Source organism: Neopsephotus bourkii, unplaced genomic scaffold, assembly GCF_033783945.1.
Source record: "Neopsephotus bourkii isolate Nb327-2 ecotype Australia unplaced genomic scaffold, CSIRO-AGI_Nbou_v1 NB_936, whole genome shotgun sequence".
NCBI lineage: Eukaryota > Metazoa > Chordata > Aves > Psittaciformes > Psittacidae > Neopsephotus > Neopsephotus bourkii.
In genome coordinates, this window is record NW_026901430.1 from 193,282 (window position 1) to 220,292 (window position 27,011).

The 27,011-nt window shown below is 42.6% G+C and overlaps 1 protein-coding gene across 3 annotated transcripts in view; it reads left to right on the forward strand.

Annotated features, from left to right (window-relative positions):
- Positions 1 to 27,011, forward strand: part of MAMLD1 (mastermind like domain containing 1) — a 120,570-nt gene that overhangs the window by 61,892 nt on the left and 31,667 nt on the right. For 2 of the 3 annotated variants that reach the window (XM_061357975.1, XM_061357974.1), the window contains exon 2: positions 24,592 to 26,304. In XM_061357975.1, the coding sequence (XP_061213959.1) occupies positions 24,592 to 26,304 (1,713 nt within the window). Of the gene's footprint in view, positions 1 to 3,398; positions 3,441 to 24,591; positions 26,305 to 27,011 lie in introns of those variants that run through there. The other variant, XM_061357976.1, reaches the window with a different exon arrangement.

Below are 27,011 nucleotides of genomic sequence, written 5' to 3' on the forward strand. Positions count from 1 at the left end.
ACAGTACAGCAGAATTTATAGCATTGAAAGTCACCTGAAAGACACCCATAATAACACGAGTGTTTTCTGACCTACCTTAGTTTATTTTCTTATTCCAGGCATCTGTGATTGCCTGTGTTACTTTTTGTTTGTTTATTGAAGTTCTTTAGGATGAGACTTTGACAGTTGGTGTCTGGGCAAGTCTTTAATAAGAGTTCTTATTTTCTGCAGTTGTTTTCTTACTCTCCAACACTTTCCAACAGTTTGTGCATATTTGAGCTACGTGAGTTTGGATTCTGTCCTTGGAAATCAACATGAAGTGCTTAGCCTGAGGTAGAGATCTTGTAGATCCTACAAGTAACATGAAAGCAGTTCATAGGACTGCAAACAACAGCACAACTACTTACAGGTTTAATATGTTTGGATAGGGAATGCCTAATAAAAGGTATTTTTGAGCCCTGTGTTGTTTGTTAAGTCTCACTGACGCACAGCCGAGGGCCTGAGGAAAAGTTCAGGAACAGGAGAGCTTGACAACACAGAGCGAGGGGAAACTTGTCTGTGGAGCATTTCTGTTGAGACAGTTTGTCGGCTGCTTATTGATTGCGCAGGTCATTGGTGAAAGGTCAACAGCTCTGCTGTGCTGGCAGATAAAAGATAGAGGAATGGCATGTTGAGGTCACATTGGAAAGGAATTCAGTCACGCTAAAGAAAGAGCATTTTAAACCTTTATTTACTCAAAATGGGTTGTGAGGTATTGAGCTTGCACATTTACAACCCTTCAGTGTAAGATTAAGAAACCTTATTCTTGGCTTTCCTTAGGAGTTTTCCCATTTGCTTTACAATGGTTTCAGAGTTGAACAATTTTTAGCTTCTCACTGCATTTCCTTGGGTCTGTGTTTCTTGCAAAGCATTAGAAGGATATTTCTTTGCGCAAAGAAAGGCCAGTAATTTTTTCTGAACTAGCAAATTTTGAAGTGATTATGCTCTGATTAATTTATGGGTTTTTCCCCTTTTTTCCTCAAAGTGCCTTTAGAGTGCTGAGCACTCTTTATGCAGTTTATTTCTATTGTGTTTTGCTTTTACCCTACTTGAAGGTAACTTGCATGGCAGAGCTGAGTTTATTCGACACTTCTGAAAGATAAACTGTTTATGTTCAGGACAGTTTAGATCAGTGGGATGCAGGTCTTGCTTGAACAAGGTAGTTACACTGTTATCAGCTGGTGTATACTGGGGTTTAAACAGGCTGGGTAAGCCCACTCCTTTTTATTTACATTCATTAGTAACCAATATAAGTGAAACCTATGAGGCCATTATTATGCTTTAGAAAAATTATAGAAACAGTTTAAATTCACATTTTAGTCTGATGCAGTTTTCTTGTGCAGGTAAGGTTGAAGTAGATGGCTTGCTGTTTGCTGAAATGGGAGCCTAAACACCTTCTGATAAGCATGATACTTAATGCAAAGTCCTGGTCCAGACCTTCCCTGTCACTAAATTCCACTTAATCCGTGGAAGTGGTGCAAAGTCTTTTCAGTGCAGGGAACTACACTCAAACAAGGATTAATATTGTGGAAAGACACCTCTGCAATTCCTTGGCAAAGTGGGTGGCAAAGAGCATGCTTGTTTACTTTGTTGGGTTTGGCATGAAGGCAATATGAGACTAAGATTTGCTTTTATAGAAGCTGTGAGAAGAGGTTTGTATGTTTGAGACAGGGTTGCTTTGACTGATGATTTTAATATTGCCTCTTATTCCGGATGTCTCAACTCCAAAATTACATTTAGAAAAAATCCATGCCTCTTTCTCCAGAGACTCAGAGCCCCTGAGTTTATGATCAGGATAGATTTTATTAATATTTTAATATTAAAACTAATAAATCCTGCCTGTTAGATCTGAGAGTGCTCAGGTATTTTGCTTCCACCCCACCAGCCTTGGCACCAAGCACTGTGTAAAGATAAAAACTTCTGCTTTCATGCAGTTCCATGAGGACACTCAGAACTGCTCTAGAAAAGATGTGAAGGAGCATGTCCACGCACTGGGCATGTCCTCACTAACATCCTTGTGCACCCTCTGTTACCACTGCCAGCCAGGGCTTTGCTAGCTCAACTTTATAGGTTGATATTTTCAAGTGCAACCTTCTGCACCTCATGTGGAACACAGTAAAAGAATTAAATGTTTCACCTGTGTTTCGCAGTTGCCTTATCTCTGCTATTCTCCAGCAGCCCGTGTATGAGGGTGGAAGGTGATGATGTTCTTCCAAGCTCTGCCCATGGAGCAGAGTCCACTAGCCAGAGGTGGTTGTAACAGGACAGAGGCATAGAAAAGCTGCTTCCAGCTGTTGGTGTAATACAGCTGTGGTGGGGGCTGCATTTTGGGTGAAGTTTTGATACTCTGGGGAAGAAAGCTTTCCGGAGGCTGAGACTGGTGTGATGCTGAGTGCAGGATCTATTTGCCACTAATATGTGTCAGTACTAAGACTCCTCTTAGGGCCTCCGAATAGTGGAGGAGAAAGGTAAGGGATGTGTATTACATTAGATCGATAGTGACTGCAATAGAAAAAAGACCAAAGTAAGAATTATTAAACTGAATTTTAGTATAATTTATTAAGAAAAAACGAGTCTAGAGGAGGCAAGGGATACACTGCAACTTGCCTGCAGTTGCTGAATCACATCCTGCTCCATCCAGAAGTAGCATCTAAATGCTGTTAAGTCACCTCTGCAATATGAACTGATAATTTACATTCGTACACTAGAAAAGTATCTCTGGGTTTTTTTATATTATATATATATATTTATGTTAAAATCATTTTTTAATGATTTCTATTTATATAAATAGAAATATAAATCATTAAAAAACACTTTCACAAGTGGAAAAAAACCAACCCCTACCCAAAATTCTGGAAGGTGTTAAGATTTCCATTGGCAACAGGCAGGGAGAGCTTTGTGAGGAACCTGCCTCGTGTAGCTTTTGGGAGAAGGTGCAGAGATCAGATACCCAGCTGGCAGTGTTGGTCATAGTCAGGAGGCCGGTGCTGAGGGTGCAGGAGCTCCAGCTCCCTCCTTTCTCATTATCACCTGGTCCCAAAACCTGAAGCAGAGCCTGGGGAGCAGAGTCATACAAGTACCAGAGTCCTACAAGTGCCAGCACCGTGCCCAACCCACCGTGACTGTGTTTTCTGGTGTGCGTGCCCTCCTCTTTGCAGAGAATCAGGCCTTTGTCTGAGCAACTCCTTTCTCCTTTTCTTTTCTTTCTCAAGTTTTCAGCTGGCGACTGGGAAGGCGGGAGGCACAGGGGGCAGCTTGCAAGGATGAAGCAGCTCATGAAAAGAAAGCTGCTGAATAGGCAAATTGTTTTATCTGGATGGGTGTTGTGCTCCTGACTCTATGTTGCAGGGGAAGGTACAGTAGAAAGTGTTCTGGCTCCAGCCAGCACATCACTTTTTCTCCTGCTGCTTCTGATGCTCCGGGTGTGTTATCCTTTTCCTCCTCCTAAAATCCATTTGCTGCTGATGACATTTCTATTGAGTAATGGCTGTGTTTACACACCGCAAAAATGGGAACTAGTCTCAAGGATTCTGCAGATCTGTGTGCCCCTGTGAAGTGGTATTTCCTATGGCAGTTGACTACAGAAAGGTCCTGTGTTTCCAACCTTGTTTGCTTAACAGTGGAAAGAAATCTGGGAAGTTGCTGATAAATCATATATGTTAAGTTTTAAAAGGAAATTGAAAAGCCCAGGCTTGGAGTGGGGATCCTAACTTGCTCTGATGTTGTCCAAATCTCTTGCTTCTCTCTTTATCCTTCAAAAATACTTCAGGAATAGCTGAGGCTCTGGTCAGCTGGTGGTCACTTTTGTAGCCTGTGTAATCCCAGGCTCCAACATCAGATGTGCTGATATTCTCTGAAATGGAGAGCTGATGGCCTCTGTATCATGACAGGTCATCAGGCACCTGTACGTGCTGAAGGGATTTTGTGCTGTGAAGGCAAAAGAGCAAAAAAGGATGTATAATTTCTTAAAAGAAAAAAATGATGGTGATTTTAGTGCCTCAGCTCCAGCACTGCAGGAAGCAGCGGGAAGGTGGGATTTTGTGTCCAGGCAAAAAAATCCTGATTAAGTCCTCTTGGTTCATGGCCCTTGAAAAGAGAATTCCTCATCTGATGTGACTGGGATTTTTTCCCATCCTAAACTGTGTCAGTGTGATACTGAAATGTTCATTGGTGGCTGGGGGAAAGGAATAGGGCTATTGGCTTCTTTCGTGCCGAAACTGTGATTTAAGAGCAGGGGGGGCTTTAGGGCTGCTACAAGTTTCTGGTTTTTCATCCGAGAACAAAGTGCTATGGCATCCCCTTCTCAGAGGTGGAAAAACAGCGAGCAGGACTCTCCGCAAACACAATGGCTCTATCTCGCTCTATTATGCCACAAAGGAGTGGCTTGCTTAATCTCTGAAATTAATAGAGCAGAGAGGAAACGGCTTTTAAAGAGATGTGTGTCTGCTTCCTTCCTGTGCATAGCACGGGGAGCCTGGGGCTGTGAGGTAATGTCATTTCACATAACTAGAGGGCTCTTCTTATAATGGACAATTACAATAAGTGTAGTGAGTCTGGAATTTTTGACTTTTCGGTGCTTTTTCCTGCTGTGGTGGTGGGGATTTTTGTTTAAAACCCAGTACATGTTTTTGGTGAAAGATGGTGCTGTGAGAATGTGTCCCACATTTGATTTTTAAGAGATATATATGTATTTATTTATTTTGGTCTGCCTCTTGTTTAGTGACATAAGAGAGAAGCCAGCCTGCTGCTCCATTCCCTGCCGTGCCTAGTACAATAGTCTAAACGTGTTTTGAGCCGTTGTCCTAGGAGAAATATCAGTTCAACAAGCATTAACAGAGTGTATTCTGGTAGAACAGCTCCTTTTTCACACTGTGTTGGCCCTTTATAGCAGTGTTACTCTTGGTGTGAAGCCAAATTAACTGATAAGCAATGGACTAGATTTTCCTGCACATGGTCAAGGCTGCTTGCATCTACCTGCATGTTTTTAGCTTTAGGAAAAAGACCTAGCACTTACACAACTACATCCCACCTAGCCATTGTCCCTTCAGAGAGAGTGACAAGCGGAAAAGAGATTGGCTTTTAATTGCTTCAGGGAGAAAGATGAGAAGACCAGGAAGAGATACTGTAGGGACCAGGGCCCCTGGGTACTGTTCTGCCTCCAGCCCCTTTGACTTGGGAGCAGGGGGATGGTTAGCAGCATGTTTCAGGAGCTGACTTGAGTTGGACAGATAAAGCTTTGCTCTGTTTTCATTCCTTTTGTAAATAATTCATGTGTGATACTGCACAGTAGAAATATCCCTCCAACACTGCATTTTGAACCACTGTCTAGAGCAGCATAACATAATCCATCCATGTTGTGCATCTTGTGCATTTATTCAAGAGAAAAGGTGTCACGGTCAGAGGTAATCTATAATAAAATTACTATGTATAAAATGCAGGGCAGTTTGTTTCCCAGTAGCAGCATGATGTATTTTACATATGAACAATAGGAGGTTACTTTGCAGAAAATGTGTTTTTGATGTAAAGATTATCAGTGCTGCCACCCCTGTTCCCTCATTTATTATTGGACTCACCACAGCAAAATTGCTGAGCTCCAAGTGCTTTTTCAGCTTTCATTCAGCTGCATGATTTGTAATGATTGTGGTGAGCTGGGGAGAGGAGGAAGTTTAAATTTGGATAGTTGTACATCTATCCACAGTTAACGAGGGATCTAATTTCTCTGTAAGTTCAACACAGCTTTACCACAGTCCTGGCTGTAGCTTCAAGTATGCTGCACTAATTTTCAATTTGTTTCTGTACCTTTGCTGTTATCTGCGTGTGTTAAGAGCGATCCGTATTGGATTTTATGTATCTGAAAGATCAGATAAAGAACTGACTTCATATTAGTGGCCCTCAGTAATGGTGAAGGAGGCTCACCCACCTTTTGCCTGCCTGACTCCACACTGCCTATGGATGCTCCCAACCAGATACTGAGATCATATCACTGCAGTGTCCTTTTCCTCTTGATGTGTTTGCAGGAGCACCAAGTTGCCATGTCCATCTGAACCATCACTTTAACACCCTGTACCAGATCTCAATAAAGCTTAAGTTCAGAGTTACTGCAAGTGCCTGGCAGCAGAGACCCATCTTTTCTTCTGGTTTTGGGCTGGTATCTAGCACCAGCAATTGTGACCTTCTCTGTTATGCAAGGAATTACTGTGATACACATAATACTAAGAATGGATGGAAGCACAGCACAAGGTGGGATGGCTACAGTCTAAAATAGAAGATGGCAAAATGAAGTTCTTAGACTAAATGCCAATGTAAAATTAGCATTTAACCTCCCCCTTAGTGTTTGCCTGTTAATTGGGTGTCACTGTCTCTATTGGCATAGTTTTTTGGAGATCGTTAGAGCAATATTAATATGATTGAAATGCACTGCATAAAATTGTAATATCCATCAAAGCTTTCTCCTGGTGGGGGCTTGGATCATCCAGCCCACAGCTGGGAATGGTGTTATTTTACTTGTTCTATTATAGACATCTAGACGCATACACAGCCCTCAGACTTACAAGAATGTGTCTGCAAGGTGAAATAATAAGTGTATACCAGACAGTCTACAGGATTATAAGGCTATTTAAAGGAGAAGAAAATGTTAGGGGCAGAGATGAGAAAGGAGGGAATTATATTGCTTGTAATGATACTCTCACCTTCCATCTAGGACTTCTCAAACTGGCTCAGGGCACTTGGCTTTCTCTTCTTAAAGCCAGGTTCAAGCATCTTGGAACAGACTGGGTAGAGAGGATTTCCACCATACCCTTTCCTTGGACTCTTTTTTTTTTGCTAACTTAATGCATTGCCTTTCAGGAATTTCGATGCCAGGTTTCACCAACTTGCGACCAGAGCTTCTCTGAAATCCTGTGAAGGCCTGGGGTCCAGTGCGTGGTGGTTGCTTGTTCCTTGCACATCACAATGCCTCCCGTTCCCATGCAGTCACTGTCTCTCTTTGGGGTCCCCTGGGATGTGGGGACCCATCCATCTGGCCTGTGATATCTCTGCCCCTTCATTTTCCCCAGCTCCATTTCTCTCTCCACTTACAACTGGCATAGAGTTAGAGGGAGGCTGGGCTAGATGCATGCTCTGGGGTCCTGTGCCGTACACCACAGGAGGACCAGAAGGCAGGCAATTTGCATTTTAATAACTCCCTCATTATGTATTTGTCTGATCTTGTCAATATTTTGCATTTTTTAAGTTTTGCTGACTGCAGACATTGTGGGCTATCAAGTCAATACCTAGATTGCCTGTTTTTAAACACCTCAGTTATAAATCAGAGCAGCCCATTTCTATAGTCCAGTGCTTTGGCTGGAAAGCAGCTAGATGTCCTGGAAAGTCCTAGATGTGGAAGGGAGAAGATTTGAGGAAGGCATTGCACACAGATTTACCATTGTTAGGAATTCCTTCATGAACACACTTAAAATGTGGGAGATTGAGCTGTTTTCAGAAATAAAAATTACAGAAATTAAACCTTCACCACAGGATGTAGCCTCACCTTGCCTGTCAAGTGAGCATGCTTCTTCCCACACACCAAGTGGGATTGCCACAGACTTCACTTCCAGTTTATTCCACCTGTCTGATGAGTTTGGGGTATTTTGTTTCACCCAAAGCTTGAGCTAACGGCAAAAACATTAGATGCAAATTGCACTTTCAGGGCCCCCTTTCACTTGCAAGCACAGCTTGCACTGCAGTTTATGCTAGGTTTAGCTCGATTGTTGTCTAAGGGTTTGTAATGATAAATGTTTGTGTTAGACACATACTTTCTCTTCCGCGTAGTACAGTTACTTGTACTGCACATGGGGTTTGAAACAGGTCAGATATGGTGAGTGCAGAAACAATAAAATCTCTTTATGAGCACAGGTATGTGGAAGATGAGAATAAGTGCTGGTATCATTATAAAATATGTTCTCAAAAGTGCTAACCGTGGGTAGATACGCAGAGGAACACCCACTGAAATCAGTAGGAAAGTTTCTAGTTGTTTCAGCAGCTCAGGTCCAGTTATAAAACAGAATAGCACAGATTATTGTGAATATAGAATATTGCAAAGACAGATTTCAGAGGGGAAAAGAAAAATTTCTGCTTTTATTTTAAAACATATTACTGACAAGCGCTGAGACACCCAGACAGAAACATGTTTGATGCATGAGGCAGTGGAAAGCCTGGACCCCACAGGATCTGCGGTTGGCACTGGAGTGTGGCACATGGGTCCTGGGAGGCCATCTGCACAAAGGTGCACCCACGAGGAAGTGAGCACAGGAAAAGGCAAGCTTTGCTTTTTTACATGTGTATCAGGAGCCAGTGGAAAGTTGTGTGCAGATGTGTCGGAGAGGGAGGCAAAGCAGCAATAGAGGTTGCATTATTACTCTTACTGTAAATAGCATTTTGTTAAGCATGGAAAGACTTCCACGGCTCTTCCTGGGGTGGTTTGCTGTTCTCACATGACTCTGTGGTGGTTGCGATCATTAATGGACCAGGTTTCTATTAAAAGTATTTAGTTATTTGACAGCCATGTGTTTCAGAGACCAGGAACATATGAGGTACTATTGAAGGCTCCTGCCGCTTTCTTATATGGAGATAAACACATTTTTAAGGGCTAACAAAAATTCCTCCTTGTTCTTGGATTACCCTTAGAGTTAAGCACAAACCATTAACAAGTAAAGAAAATGCACTTGAGGTTAATTTTCCTTCTCTCCCATTCAATTCATGAGCTTCTACACATTTTAGGGGAAAAAAAATTCAATCTCTTTCCGAAACCCAAAACTACGATGTGGCAATGAGAGATCCAGACTGTGGCAATGCAAGAACTGTCTAGGAATACTGTTGCAGTTCTGCTTTGGCATAATTAAATGAGCAGTCCCAGTGAGCTGGTGTTGTCAGAGTCATTTTGCAAGAGCTGCCAGAGGCATGCTCAGGGCAGAGCCCCATCCCCTTATTGACCAGCAAAATCTCATCTTGCACAACAGCCTGGTGAACAAGTGCGGTGACACAGCATCTGGTCAGCTCATGCTGCAGTTCTTGCAGGGATTGTATTTTCTTGGCTAGGTTAAGCAATCATGCTTTGCCTTTTGCTGTCAGTGCAGCTCACTTGCAGGCAACCCAGTAAGCTACTTCTCTGCAATTCAATTTCATGTCTTGCATTAGAGGTGCTGTATTGTAAATGAGCAAAGTTTATTTTCAGGGAGTTAGTCATATTGACACTTCTGGCTTAGTGTCTGTCTTGTTACAGAACAGATTTGTCTTGCAAAAATCAGGAAATACTGTGTAAGGGAAGACGAAGTGTGCTGATGGAGAAAAAACTTCCTTAAATCAAAAGACTACCCCAATGTCACCACATTTCTCCCATGTGTTATTTTTGGTGTCTTGCTGTGTACCAACACAAAATATCTCAAATTGGGTTCAGTATTGTGAGTTAATTCTTAACTGGTGGTGACCAACTATAATATAGATTTGATTCTTGGAAAGTCATTAGCAGTACAATTGGCAGGATTTGGAAGGTGCTGGATGGTCAGTTAGGACCTGTAGATTCTCCAGCGATATAATAAGGCAGGTTTTCTTGGAAGTAAATAGAAACTTCGGAAAGGCAAGACAACTGTCTGTCATAGAAAGGACGGACTAATCCATGAGGACAAAGATTTTTTATTTTTTTTTCTTATTGGAAGATTGATAAATTGTGGTACATTTTTCCTTTAAGGATACAGTTGGCATTTATCTTTCCCAATTCATGTATAATGAACAGGGAAAGAAAAGAGGAAAATTGTATTTCAACTTAAGGTGTTTAAGAGGCAAAGAGGGGTATTTTTATTATTTCCTTACTCCCTGTTGTCGTTTACACAATAAACGATAAAGGAGATATGAAATCCTGCCAGGTTAGAAAAGTACTATTTAACATCCACTGTCCAAATGATTGTGTAAAGAAGTAAGGGGAAGGAACAGGTCTTTGTTGAATTTCTGCCTTGCATTTTTTAATGGAAGCAAAATTAAGATGACTGTAACAGGGAGAGGGAGAAATATAACAGCTGAAACCTCCTAATACATGTGCTTAATTATAGTACTGCATCAGCACCTCTCACATCTGCAGAGGTCCAGGAATATCAGTTCTTTAACAGTCTTTATACTGGTACCAGAAGGAGTAAAAGATAGGTTGCATTTTTAATTTTTATTGATCTTACAAAATTCAGTTAAAACCGCGGAGTTTGTCTTAGATGTGAATACAAATAGGCATGAAGTGGGGTATCCACCTTTTGCATTAAAAAAATAGGCAATGTATTTGGCTTTTTATTCAGTTTGGGTCCAGACCTGACTCAAATGTTTGCATAAGAAAGGCTGCACTAAAAAGTGCAAGGTCAGGCCTTGGCGTGCTGCTCAGATGTGGCATGGAGGGAAGGGAAAAAATTGCTGCAATACATAAGGTTGACGTTTCCTGCTCATTTCCTGTATCATGTGTGATTGAGCGTGTGACTACATCACAGCGACTGAAGCACAGGAAACCAGGTACAGTTTCTTTGCAGTCTCCACAAACAGCCTCAGTAGGTAATAGGTTTGTTTTGAAGAACTGGAACTCTCTTACTCCAAAGCAACCACAGCAATGGGATGAGGTGTATGGGGCTGGTATGTGCTACACTATGATGTGGCACCGAGGGCACTGCTGGGCACTAGGAGAGACTCTACTGAAAATTTTGGTTCAGAAGAAAAGTTGGCTGTCCTTTAGAAACTTGGCAATGAGAGACTTGAGAAATGCATTTTTGATGCCAACGATGTTGCTGGAAATACAGCCAAGGACTAAAGCTAAGCTGGCAGGAACTTTGCATAGTGGCAAGGATGAAGGAGAGGGGTTGCAGCCATGGTAAGCACACTGAAGTGCTCAAGTTAGTCCATTTGAAGAAGTTGTGTTCCCTTCTAAAAAACAGTGCCTGACATCCTCTGTGCCAATATAAAATAAAATGGCTACCCTCAACCACTTTTAGTGGCTAACCTTTTTCAACCTCCACTGCATTTGCAGTCAGTCAGCTCTTCACAGCTGGAGTTCAGCAACTTCCACCTGAGGGGCTGTCATTTCTTATAGAGAGCAGTCATCTTACCATGCCTAAGACATCCCTGTTTACCAGCACTGAATAAGCTAAGGGGACATCCTCTCAGTAAAATTCAGCTTGATATTGCTCAGACTACCTGGGCACAGTGCACACAATGTCCTGATGAAGTCCCAGCATGGCCCAGCACAGTGGGTCACATTAACGCAGTGCTCACCCACAGTAATTACTCCCAGAGGTAGCTCAGTGCAGCCTTGGCCTCAGGATGTCTGAGCCCTAGGGAAGAAATACGGTCTAAAGTGATGAAGTGACCTCAAGCTGCTCCACTGGAATGAAGTGAATCTCATCTCTTAGGCCTAGGGTTAAACTGGTGTTCCTTCAAGTCCCTTAATGCCCTGACACTTGAAGGTGGACACAACACTGTGCTTAGTGACAGATCGGAGCACTTCCAGCAAATCCAAACTTTTGTTCCCAGTTTGCAATGGCCTTGCAGCTCCCCAGTAACACTCTGTAGTGCTGTCCGGACACGACAGTCGTTTCCTGACCGTTACAGCAGTTATATCCTCACTTGACTGTGTAACTGTAACTGAAAGAGGAAGTTCCTCCCATTCTGTCAGAAAACATGAAGAGCTGCCCACCCTCCAGCTCTGTATTTTAGGAGATTTCATACTTCGTTCAGGTCTGCAAACTTTGGTGCAAATGGTCATGTGGCTTGCCTGGGCAGCAGCTTTCCATCAGTTCCTACCCAGGAGGGTCAGGCTCTTCCAGCCCCTTCTCCTAGAAGGCAGACAGGGTATCCCCATACACGTGTCTGCTGGTGGCTCGAGGCCTCTGGGGAGGAATGGCTATATTCTTGACAAACCACTGGATTCAGTGACGAGTGATACTACAGAAAGAGTTTTACCTTCACTTTACAGCACTGGGAGAAAAGCATGCTCTTGGGCTTGAAATCTTTTAGGGGAAGTAGTGTAATTCTTGTGGGTAAACTGAAACGTCGTAACTAAGAGGCAACAAATTTTTTTCATCCTAAATGAGGTACCTACAGTTTAAGTGTTCTGACCTTTCAAGAATGTGTTTGCTCAACTCCAGACACTGTCTATTAGAAAATGGAAGGGTAATTTTCTGTTGATGTTCACAGTGAGTTTTCCTGTAGTATTGTTTCTTAGTAAATTCCAAGTCTTGCAACCCACAGTTTCCAGTTGAGGAGCCCTTAGTGGGATGAGGACCATACCCCAGGATGTCAACCTCACATCCTGGTTAGAGGGGAAGTCTCTGCTCATTTAAAAATTAAGCCCTGTACAAAAAGGCTCAGAAAAAGCAAAGCCACCCGCAGGATTTTTTTCCTTTTATCTTTAACCTGGTGCTAATGTTACATAATGTGAATGCTTTGAATGATTAACTGTGATATTCTTCATTGAACATGTGCTATGCTTAAAAGGAAAAAATACCTTTCTCTTTTTTAAGAAGAAAAACCACAGAAAGGTATTGTAGGTATAGCATACAGTACATGCTGCTGCCTCCGGTGCATCTCAGCCTTGCTCTGGTTGCAGAGCCAAGAGGCACCCTTCTGGCCCTGATGCCATTTCCCCAGGTCTCACATCTGTCAGACATACAGCCATACCTGTGGTAGGGTAGAGAAAGCTGATGAACACGTTTTGTTTGGAAAGTCCTCTTATCATGTAAAGAATTTTAATAACAGAGTGTTCAATAGCACATCGTAATGGAAGAGAAGATAAGTGTAAATGGGAAAATGAGGAGCCCATTTGTGAAGCACTCACAAGGTCTAAGGTTTTCTCAGGATTTTCAGGTTATCTTATCCCCTTGACATTAAATTGGAGCCAAGCATCTAGATTCATCTGCAAGCCTCAGCTAAGGCACTTAATGAAAATAATAGTTCCTTTACATAATTCCCTTCCCTTCACCATTAACAGTATATATGGGGTTCCATCAGTGCTTCATCTGTAAATCAAGATATCGGAGGCTATTGTCTCCATATGCAGCTCCAGCTCAGTGTGGAAAGCATTTCAGATTTGAAGCTTCAAAGGTCAGTCATCTGATTAATGCTGCCATTCCCACGATGAGTCGTTTCTCTCTTTGTGGTAAACCTGTAGTTTTGAAACGCCTTATGCAGATGTCTCTAAAAACACTTCCTATGCACTCAGACTTGACCCAGCTGCTACAGCTGCATGTTGGAGCTTGTGGTGCTGCAGCCATTTTCAAAAGTTCCCCTAGGGAATGTTGGAGCAAGCTTGGGGCCATGCCCCAGCTGTCCAAGAGGCTTCCACAAGATAGTCTCACTCCAGTCAGCAGGAAGTTTCAAGCTCTTCCCCACTGTGCAGTACATCTCTTTCCTAGAGTTTTACAAAGAGACCAGGACTCTGTAAAGTATTCCCAAACAGAGCAGCATCCTTCATTCTGTGTGTTCAAAACTACCTCCTCTGTTGTGACAGATAACTGCAGTCTGGCTACAAAATCTGTAGCAGGGATTGGTAACCCTCCAGGATGATACTTGGCACTCAAGAGCTAACACATGTTTTTGTTACATGAGCATGAGTCTAATAAAATGGCTCACTGGTTTAATATGCCTCTTTGTAAAAACAAGGTGCAGTTGGATTTAGACGTGATCACTTGGCAAGTTCAATTATTAACTTCTCTTGCAGGGTTAAGCTTTGACCAGAAATTTGCCATGAACCTATGGGCACATCCTGTTAGGGAACAGCATCAGAAATCCTTCACTGACCTCCTTGATTTATCTGCACAGTGCAAACTCAGAGTACAGAGCTGTATTTTCCCCTGAGGAAGTCACAGCAAGCTCCATTGCCACTCCAGAGCAGAATGCTCTCATGTTTTAATGTTTTAGTACTTTGATACAGCTCTGCCCCACTCAAGACAAAGCATCTAAGGAAACTTTGGCAGATCCTGAACTGGCCTGTTGTATAGTCTGCTTTCATCATGTTTTGGAAGAAAAGCTGAATGTGGTGAAGAGCCCAAGCTATGTTAGCTATGCAGTGTCCTGTGGGATTGTTTGTGAACACAGCAGCTAAAGATAGAAGTGCATCACAGAGATGCTAAAAATACTGTCCAGCTCTACAGTGGTTGTTTAGCATTTGGAGTGCTATAGTTGGCCTTACACAAACACAGGGAAGATGCAGTTTTGCAATTTGAATATGCAAATGAAATCCTGATCTTGCAAATGTGCAATCATATGCTCAACTCTAAAAAGACCGCTTGTATTCCAGAAGTCAAGCATTGGCAAGATTAAGAGTTTAATCAGTCAGATACAGTGCCATCACAAGTTAGGGTGATTGCATGGCAATGTGGAGACTTTACTTCAAAAAGCAACCCAAAAAAATAATCACATATTGTGATTAAGATCAGATTTTAACATTCCACATGTTGATACTTGGAACCGTGTTGTCTGATAAATCATCGCTTATTAACACAGTAGGTTGCAAACAGTTTCTTCTTTACATTTATATGCATGATTTAGTAAACAGTATTTTAATATCAGTGGGAACACATGCTATGCTTCATAGCTTTCAACTGTGTGACCTTTAAAGGTAGAACAAAGGCTTAGAAATTAGAGTTTACATAAAACTGAGAAGTGTAGAAAGCTTAAAAGGCTGTGTAATTCATTTCTGAAGCAAGAACACCATTTTCTCTAACATTGTTTGCACAAGTCAGCATTTATGTTGTCAATTTGCAGTGATGAATGTGTGATTAACATTGCTTCTAGGACAGAGGGGAACTGGTATCTATAGCAAGTCAAGAGGTTCTCTGGCTAAAAACCAAGTAACTTCGGCATTGCATTTTCTGCTGGAGACAATTTCTCCAAATACTGTGTATTTTTTAACTCACTCCTTTAGTTGTTAATAATGAAAAAGCAAGAGTGAAACCCCATCCCTGCTGAAGTCAGTGTCCCAAAGTATTTCTTTCATTGAGGCCAGAATTTCAACAGCTTTATGTAGGGCTTTTTTTTATATAGGGCTTTAGGACTGGGGCAATGGTCTGTGTTTGGCTTGGGGGTTTTAGTACCACTGTTTTCACTTTAAAGCCCTTAGGTATATAACAGCTACTGTTCAAAGCATGTGTGTCGTTGGAGCCAGAGCTGTGTGCTTGTCCAGTCATCCTGCTGGTCCAGGAGGAAGGAACCCTACAAATAATGTATTTTCAGTGTAGCTCATTCCTATTCCAATTAATGCATGCTGAGAATATTGGAGTTGCTATATAGGTAAAGATGAAAGTGGTAGGATAAAACAAAGTAGTCAGAAACAGATTAAACATGCATCACCAGACTCTTCTGCTTTCCAAAACATTTCTGCTTTTGGCTGTATAAAAACTTCTCTCTACACCCACATTCAGTAAGAGACTCACTGCATTGACGATCCCTTTTACTCTAAGTGAGGCTTGTTTTTATGTTTCTGTATTAATCAATATCCAGTTCATTGTTTCATTACTTGAAAGGCAGAGGAACATCCAGGAGACTAACAGAGGCCCTGGATGGATGTGTAGGAGAGAATACGTTCCTTGCCCGTTTATTCCATCCTTCTTAGGGTTGTGCTTCAGTTTCTGATAGCACTTAGGAGAAACTTCAAACTGCTCTTTTAAACGTTGTGTCCTCTGCCAAGCCTCCAGAAGAGCTCTGGATGCAGTAATATATTGCTTTCCAGTGCAGCAAGTGAGCAGAAGGCTGCTCAGCAGTCAGGCGTAAGGCAGCACAGTGGGAGCCTTTGGGGGCAGCCGCACAGGTGAGGTGGTAGCTGTTACTCTTTGGGAGAGTAAGTGCGAGTACTTCAGCTTTTGTAACAAAAATGCTCCTTTTCCACACTGAAATCCCATTGTTCCTTATTGGTCTGAGAATTGGAGAGCTTTTTGTCCCCAGGTTTGACCTAATTGAAGGCTTTGCCTCCAGGCTGCTAATTCCCCAGCCATACCTTTTGACAAAACGGAACCTGCAGTTTTATCAAATCAGGCTTTCAGGATCTTGAAAAATAATGCAGTATGTTGCTCAAAAGAAGTGTCAGCCTGGATTTTATTTGGTTATCTAGCAAATGGTAAACCTACCTCATAATTAAGTAACATGCACAGCCTGTTTCTTACACAGCTTTTGTTAACTTCTGGTCATTGCATAACTGTGCCAGTGTTAGGGGCTGAAAAAAAGAAGAGAGAAAAGTAGCTTTCAAATCCCAGTAGACCCAAGTAGCAAAAACATCACTTTTTGCTCAGTGGAGAAGATCTGCAATTCTCCAGCCTAGCTATTGCTGTGAGAAATTAATGTAGTCTACAAAATTACTGCGAAGTGTTCCATAGGACTTTGAAATTAATGGACTATAAAAAAGGATATAAAACAATACTGCCAGTATTAAAACTGAGGTAAGATGAGGTAATACTGATGGAAAGGCATTGAGTCTATGATTGATCTTGATTTATGGCCAGATATGAACGAAATGCTCTTGTACTACAGCTTAAAAACTAAGAGGCAGAGAACTTGTTCTGTCTTCAGCTGTCTAGTTAGTAACACTTGTCATTAAATGGAATGTGGAAGTTACAGCCAAACAATATGCATGACGTGATTGCTGTAAGTCTTCAGATGACTGATTAAGAGGCATCTGTACAGAGATCTCCTGCTAGCAGTACAACACAGGAGCAAGCAGTAGTCCTGTTCCTCCAGATCCATTTGTCAACAGCAGTTTTTCTCCTAGAAAAATTTCTATTCCAACAGTGCTTTTAATACCGAAGGCAGATGAATTGCTAAGGAAAGACAAGATGGGAAGGCTCTGAACATTTGTTTTGATAGGGCAGATCTCTGTTGGTGCTTTCTAAATGAGATTGGTAATTCTGCCTGACCTGAAAAGTAGCAAAGCTTCTGGTTCAGGATGGTTTTTTCCTTTTTGCTTTTCTGTAAGTGAATGTTACTCTGTCTCTTGTGTGAAGCTGGGTTGTGTGTGACAGCAAAACAGGTGTTTTCTTGGCAATGTGTTTCTTCTCCTTGGAACTAATCCTACATTGGTACCTTCACACAGATAGTAGTGATGTTGCCTGTAATTTACACAAGGGTAATTAGAAAAACCTTGTTCACAAACTTGCTGCTTTGTATGATAAAGCAGGGTATAGGTCACATATTTCTGTCGTTATGAGCACAATTGCATTCCCACAAATCGGTATGAGAATCATATTTGTAGTATCTCCTTCCCTTTAATTTTTGGTTAAGATTGGAAATAAAAAAAGCTAATACCTTAGGCTCTTGGTTGTCCAGGTTGTATTTCCTGTTAGTTTCTGTGGTTTAAGCTTACTGTAAGATCACATCTTTCCGGTTTTGTATTGTCATGATGTTTTGGATTTTCGCACTTACTAGCTGAACAGTGCAGTTCTGAGTATTTGCAGTCAGGATTGCTTCCTATGCTGCATGGTAACTTGGGGAAGGAGGCCACATAGACAAAAGGAAGTGCCAGGTCAGCAGTCACCATTGAAAAGTTTACATGTTTCAGAGTCAAATGAGAAACTGCAACAGTGCAATGGGGAAGGGGGATTGATGGTAGCTATGGAGCAACTGTGCGAGCAAGCAAAACCTTGTCATGGGCTCTGCTATGTCTGTCGGCTCAGATCTAGGTGATGCATACACGCACGGGAGCAACAGTGCTGTTACTATGTTTTTGCACTCACAACAGGGAGCATCGCCATATTATTAAGGGAAAGCACACACCTTGTCTTCTTTTTCTTCTAACACAGCTTGAGGTTCCTAATTTATTGAGGGAATAACTAGAGATCACAATGAGTGGTGACAGTAATGGGGCAAAGGATCACAGCACACTTCCATCAATGCGACTGATGTTTGTGGTCCTGATCGAGTTCTAGAAATGTAGCAGTGGTGTTTAGGTGGTTTGCAAGTGCATAGCTTAAGTAGCAACTTCCAATCTATGTTAATATGCTTGTTTTAAAGGCAGCAGATTTCTTATTGCCACTGTAAATTATAGATTGGGAGAAGCTGTATTTCCAGGCAAAAATAATCCACATAATGCATGCAAGCTAGGTAATAACCACTGTCCTTTCAAGGTTAAAATGAATGCTTATATCCCCAGTTCCTCTTCCTTTATCCTCCCTTCCATTTGCCTGTTTCCATGAGCGTAATGAATAGAAGGAAGTCTACCCTGTGAATTTTCCCTATTCATAATCCTTTCTCTACTGCCACACCTCATTGCAAACAGATCTGCCACCTTTCCAGCCTACAGATAACCAGCAGACCCCAAAGCAAACTTTACTCTGGTACTCTTTAGCTGAGGACTTAGGGTATTGCTATTTCTGAGCATGGTGAAACATGTCTTTGGCAGCTTGGAATCACAATGTGATCTCTTTCCTGACAATGTGAAATGACAACTTTATGTCCACCCATGCTGAAATCATTTGGAATCAGAAGGGTCAAACAGCCCAAAGCAGTAGGAGGAATGTGATTTTAGCTTATGTTTAATCTTGGTATGGAGAAAGTGAACGGTAGTTTTAATTGCTTCAGCCTCCTTGAGTTCTCCTTGTAGCCTGAGATGTGACTTTGATAAAGTATAGTTTATGTTCCTCATAGTCAAGGACTGCTTTGGCTACCCACTGGTCAGCAGGAGGCATTTTTTTCCTGGATTCAGATACAAAACATGAGCGTTTGTTACCAAACTGCAGCCAGCATGCACTAATGGAAACTTGCAGATGTGCTAAATGCACTTAATGCAGTGCCAGGTTCTGCTTTACTTAAGCAGGATCTTTGCCCATGAGCATCAGGGATTTGTTGCTCGTGCAAACCAGCCTTCTACTGAAAGCAGCACATCTGATCATTCAAGAAGGCCTTCAAGTAGCTGCTGCCATTTAAAAGGTAGTATTATATCAAATCCGCTTTCCAGCCTTCACACACACAGTCAGATTCTCACCTCTTTTTCATGTGCTGTCCTCAAAGATTAGTAGAACATTAAAATCTATTTAGAGTGTGGATAAATGATCAGTGGAGAGCACAGACCTTTACAAATTGTGTATTTAAGGCACAGAATAAACATTTATGAAGTTTTCTTGTTTTATATGGAAAATTGCCAGTTCCATTTTCCCATTACATGACTGTTTTTGTCAGAACAGATAGAAACATTTTGGGCTGATGGGCAGATAGGTCTCGCTGAAGCTTGTTGAAGCCATGGAGACTGAAGTCTTGATCGCTGAACGCTGCAGTTTGCCTCCGGCAAATACATATTTCCAGTTTTGGCAGTGTCTAGCGTTTGCAAGACACAGAGTGTGATAGATTCTCTGGTCAGCTCAGTTGAGCAAACTTTATGCTCAAGTTTTATACTTTGCAAGGGAAAAAAACAGATTGAAATATATCTTGAAAAAAAACCAACACTGGAAAGAAGACTTCAGTTCCCTCGTGCTGTTGCATTGCTCAGCCCTTCCAACAAAAAGTAATCTCTATGAAAATAATTCAGCTATGACAGATCTTAGCAGCCTGTTGGTGACCTGGATTCCCCAGGTTTCTGAGGCACTGGGGTCTTGTTCTGAAAGGCTTTGTACAAAGCTACCACAACACTAGCAAATCCCCGTATCTTAGTGAGATACAATTTTTCCCCACCTGCCCCATCTCCTTTTACCATCATTTCTCTTTCGTCTGTGGAATAAAGATTAAAACCAACAGGTGGCATTTCCTGAGAATTACAAGGGTCTTGAGACTCCCAGTGAAAGAAGGTTATCTGGTTCCCTGTCTGGAGATCCCAGGCATGGATCCATGGATCCATTTTGTGCTATTAAATCAAGAGAGTCTCCACCAGCTATGGTGCATGCTGGAGGCAACGGAAGGTAGAGCAGCCACCAAAGGACGACACAGTGCAGACTCTACAGATATCAGTTCAAGGTCCCATTGGGCCCAGTTCTTGCTTGAAGAAACATGTAGGTGTGGGAATCACTGCTGTAGGTTGGATCTCTCAGTAGCAGTGAGTGGGGTGGGGTGCCTGCAGATCAATAATTATCACCCTGCAGTTGCTGCAGAAGCTAGGATGAGGCACAGAAATACCTTACCTAACGTATTGTCTCTCTCTCATTTATGCATTGCATTGACCTAAATAGGAATCTCGAGTTTGATTTGGCTTATTTCTGGTGGAAGGGGATTGCTGCAAGGCTGGAGAAATGAGGCTCTTCTGAGCAGACCACAGTGGCTTTGTCCTCATGGACACCATGCAGGTAAAGGAGCAAGCAATGGGTGGAGAATTAACAGGGGCTGGCAGCAGGGCCAGCCAGTGGTCACCAAGGACAGCTGATGTGTTAAGGGAGAAAGGCTGAGTGACAGCAAGGCAGAGAGCCAGTCCAGAGGTGTCCATTCAATTGGTTATTAAAATTCAATGGAACCACCATAGTGTGTGTTTATTAACACTCTGATCTCTCCTTCAGTTTTTGCCACGTCCAGCCTTCCTTTCTCCTTTCATTGAGAAATAGTAAGTTACTCAAGGTCAGCACCACCTCCTGAGTTTGGAAAGAGCCTGATGCCAAAAGTGACCGGAGTGGGCAAGTTCAGAGAGCTTGGTCTAGGAGAGGGTGCAGCCGAGGCCTAGTTTTGCTTGCCGAGGCCACCTTGTCTTCTTTGCACAAGAGAAGCCTGTGGAGTGCTCTGTCCAGAATCGGTTCTGTGCAAAGAGGTAGCATTGAACAAACTAGATGTTTGTAACCACAGCTGTATGGCTTCCTCAGACAGGGCAGGGTAAACAGCTATTACTTATTCTTGTTACACTGCCATTGTGAAGTAGCAGTGCTAGTCATTTGTAACTTGGATCTCTCCCAGAAAGACAGCCTGTTGGTTTTGAAAGGATGGTAGTGCTGGGATCATGGCACTCACACTTATAAAAGCAAACCTGAGATAATGGAGGACTCATAATCAGATATTCCCCAAACTGGAGGGCCTGCCTTTGTTTTCCAGGTATTCTCAAACTGAAGTGAGGCTGTGCATGCCAATGCATTTTAATGAATTTTGACAAGGTCGCAAGAGTCTCTTTGCTGCTTGTCTGCTTTGTCCTTGCTTGCATATATGAATGGAGATTTCCCATACTTAGCCATAACAGCCTCCAGCCAGCTTAATGTGTGTGTGTGTGTGTGTGTGTGTGTGTGTTCTGTGTTTCTAGAATATTTCTATTCACTTCTCAGGTATTCAATTTGAGCTGCCCAATATACTAATCAGCAGAGCAAGGAAAGAACATATTGTAGTGGTTTTCTTGTTTCTGTTGATTTTGTCAAATAGCATAAGCTATAGACTTTGAAGACAAGGTCTTAAAATGTCTTGAGAGCACTGGCTGCATGATCTGGTACAAGCAGCTTCTTGAATTAGTTACCTCAAAACCTCCTGGTGCTTGAAGTTGTACTGCCTCACTGATGATCTCCTCCCACTGTTGTTGTTAACATATTTGTATGGAGTCACAACCACCTGTGTTTCAGTGGGGAATACTGAACCCCAGCCAGCCCAAGAAAAGATTTCTGCATGTACCTAATACTTCATGCTTATGCGCTTGGTGAAATGCTGTGGTCTGCTTTTTTCATCTGTGATCTGTTTGAAGCGGAGGGCTCATGATACACAGGCATTCCTTCTCACCAAAATTATTCTATGATTTCTTGAGTTGCTTTAAGGACGGAGTCTTCCTCTCTCAAATTTGGGGCTGTAGTCAAACCTAGCAATGCTACTAAACTGTGAGGAGTTACCCCTGCCTGCACCTGGGGAAACTGGCGTTCCAGATTTTACAGTCCTTGTGCAATTGTTCACCTGGGAAACAGAAGGCTTGGTTTTCAAGAGAACACAACACATCAGCTCATTTCACTGCCTCTCTTACGGCCAGGCTTCTTGCGTGGGCTAAGCAACAACATCCTGTTTAAAAACCTATTTAAAGCCCCAGTTTCGGAATGCCCATGCCATCCGAAAGCTATGGCCTTATTTATCTGTTTATATCTAGTAACAGTCTTGGGGAAATGGAGCTTTGTTTTCCCATCACATTTATTCCCCAGTGCATCAGTTAAAAAGCTATTTTTCAAAGTGTTTAGAAAGCCCAAATTTTTCCCCACTAACTCAGCGCATAGGAATGTCCTATGGCAGAAGCAGCACTGGCAAGGACATGCATGCCAGCATGTCAGCTGGCCAAGTGTGGGAGATCCCCCACCACTTCCTGCCTGAAGGTTCCCAGGGTGCAACTTGAGAACATGCTGTGTTTATTTTGGATGTGTGAAACCCCTGTACAGATTCTCTATAGGTGTCTGGGTTTAAATGTATGTAGTTATGCTCTACCAACATGTTTCAGCCTACACAGGGCAACATTTGTTGAAACATGCAGCTCTGGCTTAGTTTTAACACAGAAAATGAAGGAAAACAATTTCATCCATCATTAGACCCACGCTTGGGAGAAGATTTAGGCCTTGTTCCATTTCCCAAAGCTAAGCAAATTTTGGTCTCATCAGCCTAGAGGAATAATCAGATTTCTGATGCTTCAGCTGTCTCTGGCGAGCTGTGAAGGCAGTGTCTCGCAGACCACCCATTCAAACCACACGTAGCACTGTGACCAAGGAGGACTGTGGGGTAACCTCTGAACAGCGGCTGAAAGCAACGCTCCAGCACTGGCTCTCACTTGCCAGTGGTTTTTGAGTGTAGCCCATGTGAAAGCAATGCAACTGGAGGTCACAGGGGAGCAGTATTCATTGCTCTAGTGAGGGTTAGCTCTTAGAGGGTAAGGGGAAAATATCCATGTCAAAGTCTTTGTCACAGTGCCATGCAAAACTGCTGCATCTGTTGGCAGAGGGTAGGTAAACTCCTCTTAAAAGCTGATCAGCAGCTCCGTGTAGCATGCAGGCCTGCTTTTCCATGTGCCATGATGATCATGTACAATTAGCTTGTATCTTCTCACTCTCCTCTAAATGTCTGGATAAGATGGATGCTATCATGGCAATGACCAGTACTAATCCTAAACTGCATCTGTAGCCTAAGCAACTGTAGGCACAAACCTGCAACCTTCTCTCTGCCCACCAAATCAGAAATAAGTGATGAGACAGCACTCGTGTGAGTCCAACTGAGTGAGCCACTGGGCAGCTCTCCCATGTTCCCAGGTCAGAATAAAGCATGTTCAGGACTGCTTGAAAATAGGCTGAATTTAGTGGGGAGACAGTGGCCTTCTTTGCAGAAGGAGCCACACAAGGTATGCCCACCTTGTGCCTTGCAGCCTCCACACACCCTGTGGCGATGGTGCTCTAAGAGCACCAAAGTTGCTGGCTGTTGTGTAGTGATTCTCAGGCAAAACTGTGATGTGCTCAATCGTTAGTGTAAAATGTAGAAGTTAGTCATCACCCACCACAGCCCTAGAATGCACCTGGTTACGCTGGGATTAGGTGGTGGGACTTTTCTGGTGATATGAGCTGATATTAGATGTGATCTTTTTTCATGGCACTACATGACTGGTAGCACTTGCAATTGTAGTCCAGAGCAGGGAGAGGCTTTACTGGGAGCTGCCTTAGAGGAACCTTCTATGGTTTTCCCATTGCTGATTAGATAGTTATCAAAATGCTACCTCCCTCTATTGATAAATAAGAACATAATTCTTATTTCCCTTAACTTGAAGCAGCAATGTTAATGTCTGATTAATCCTATGATATAGAGGTCATGCTTCTTAAAACTGAAAGCCACGGATGATTATATTTGGAAGAGACTGCCATATCGTGCTAAATTAGTATTAGAAGTGTTGTTCTCAGTTTGAAGGCAGATTTTTTCCCCTAAGATTTGTGGATTTATAACCTTACGAATTCTTGTAGATCAAAATACTTATTTGATACATTTTGAAACCACTTCCATTTTTGTGAATGACTTGCAATCCTTCAAAAGAATAAAGCTCATACTGCCTTAGATGAATAAACAAAAAATAAGAGGTTATTTACTGTTTCTGAAATCCAAAACATCTGTGAGTTGGAGGTTTGAAAGTCTGTTTAGATAGATAGTTGAGAATTTGTTTTGGTCTGGTTTGTTTAGAAAGTATGCCAGTTATTTCAGATGTCCTGCCTATAAAGAATGTAAAACAATTTAGTTGTCCCAGGTCTGAATTTAATCTGAGTCACTGGCAGAAGGTCACTAAATTCAGTCCAGGCTTTCATTCAGATTTGCCATTTAGACCTAAAAAATGTTATCATAAAAATGTAGGCATGTTTGTTATGCAGGGAGTGTAATGTCTTAATTGAAATGGAACCAGAAACTATTTAAAAAACTTCTATTACAGTTCACATGACAGACAGTACTGTATAGTTTTAACATCTGTTGTAAGGCCAATATGTGAGATTTAGCCTTTGTTTGACTATAATTCTTTTGATTTCAATGAAGTTGCACACACTTAAATCCTGATTGAATTTGCCTGAGATGATTGGGTTTTTAATTATATGATTTAATTTTCTTTATCTCCAACCCAGTGTTACAGTGTGGAGCTTCAAAACATGTTAGAATAAGGTCAATAATGGATCCTTTCTTCTTCCTTTTTTATTTTCACAGTTACAGGGATCCATTAAAAGGAAACTGGAAGATGACAGCTCTCCTGCCTCCAGCGGTGTGCCTGATGTCATTTTCCCAAATGACAGTAAAAGACTTTGTCTTGATGATGTAAACCTTGCCATGGGCCAAGGTGCCAATCCGAATGTGGCGTGTCCAGAAATGCAAAGTTCTTCATTCTCCACTGGTCACAGTGCTTCCTCCCTGGGAGTCGCAGGTCATCCAGTGCTCCTTGAAAACAATCACATAAATGGTGGTGGCATTGGTTCCCCATTTTCAGTGCCACCCAACACCGAAATAAATCAGAAGGGATCAATAGGAGCGCAAAACAGTAACATTGTCCACTATGACGAGAAAGGGAACAGCTTGCAGTCTGTGGACCAAGAGCTGCAAGATCTATTGGAAGAGCTGACAAAAATGCCCGATCCTTCTCCCAATGACCTGGATCTGGAGAAGATTTTGTGCAGCAAGGCTGAAGAGCCACTTGGGCTGAATCATTCTCAACCAAGCATAAGTACCACTCCAAAGTCCTCCCCACAGACTTCTCACTTGGAGAACCATGTTGCTAACAAAGATTTTTCTCCGGGTTGCAATCCAACCAGTGGAGGATCTCCTCAGATGAGACCATCATCTGCTGGAGCCAACTTCCAAGTTCCTTCCTCAAACAAACCTGTTGCATCGCCCATCTCTACAGCAGCTCAGAGCAAGAACCAGCCACCACCTATGCTTCCAGTACCCTTACCCAACCTACCTGGCTCCAACTGGCACGCTCAGCAGCTAAAGCAGCTGGCAGCTAGCAAGCAGGTGTCTACTACTAAGCAACCAGTACAGCCTCCTAGCTGGCCAACTATGTCTCCTCCTGGTCTCTCTCCACCTTACAGACCAGGATCATCCCCACACCATCAACCTTTCAGTCCTCAAAGTGTAATGGTGTCTGGCATGCCTGCTAATAATTTACAAGGAAACAACATTCAGAGTCCTCAAAACACCCTGCTTTCAAGCATGACTTCCAGCAGCACCCCATCCAGTGGCCCCTCTCCTCCCTATGGGTCTGAGAAGCTCTCCAGCCCAGCTCTGAACCAGCAGCCCTTCAGCCCACAGAGTTCCATGCTGCCCACCCTGACAGCAGCCAGCTTACCAGCCAACAGCATTAAAAGTCCACAGAACAACTTGGTTGCCAGCATGGCCTCCACAAATACTGGGCCTTCACCACCATACAGGCCAGAAAAGCTGTCAAGCCCAGCTCTGCATCAGCAGCCCTTCAGTCCCCAAGGTACATTAATCTCTAACATCACTCCCACCAGCAACCCCACGAATATGCAGAGCTCGCTTTTTAAATCAATGACTACAAACCAGTCCAAAAATATGAACATAATTATGCAACAGCCATCCACTAGCTTGCAGCCAGGTCTGGTGGCTGACAGCCCTGTTAGCCAAGACCAGTTTTCTTTCAATAACACCAAACCACTGTCTCACTTTGCCTCAGAGTCAGCTACTCAAAAGATACCACCTCTGACAGCAGGACAAGGGCAGCAGTCCCTCATTCACTATCTCCAGCAGCAACAGCCGCAGCACCAGCAGCCATCTCCAGCTGCACAGCCACCCCAGCAGACTAACAACAGCCAGTTTCTGCAGCAGCAGTTTCGGCAGCTGATGCAGCCACATCGGATGCAGAGGCACATGCAGCCTGCCACGTTGCCATCTCAGAGCAGACAGGTGAGAACATCTCTTCTGTATGATAGGGCTTGTGTGAAAAATACTGAGTTGTTTGCTTTCTTACTTTTACTTTCCTTGGTGTTTCAAATGTGACGCCACTGAACTTCTGGGGTGCGTGCAGTGTAAGCATGGACAAGGCAATGCCATTGTGCTGGTGTTGTCAGAGTAACTTTATTTCTTTAGTTGAAATGTCCTGTAATTCCACTGTGCATTGTCTCTTCTAGCCAAGTGGAGAACTTTTGTGCCATTAGGCAAAACACATCTTATGCCTCTAAAATGGATTATTTTTATGTGTAGAGGTGATTGTGCTGGTTTTGGCTGGGATAGAGTTAATTTTCTTCACAGATCTAGCACGGAGCTATATTTTGTTATGTATTCTTAGTTGGCTTATATTGTAAGCTGTATGGATGTTCCTGTAACATGTTTCTCATCATCTTTTAGTGAGAGTATCTTTTCTTAGTGCCCTTCAAGAAGTTACTCTTTGTGTTACGCTTCTGAGGCTAGAAAAGATCAGGTGGGGTGAGAAGCGAAGTTAAAATATGACTCCCATGTACAGCAGGTCAACAGCTACTGAATAGCAGAGGTAACTTGAAATACCTGTTGCTAGCACTTGCCAGGAGCAATGCCCTGCTTGGCTGAGGGCCATTCCCCACCCTCTGTTGATCTGTGATACCAACAGAGCTGGTAAATGCAAAACTGCAGCTGGC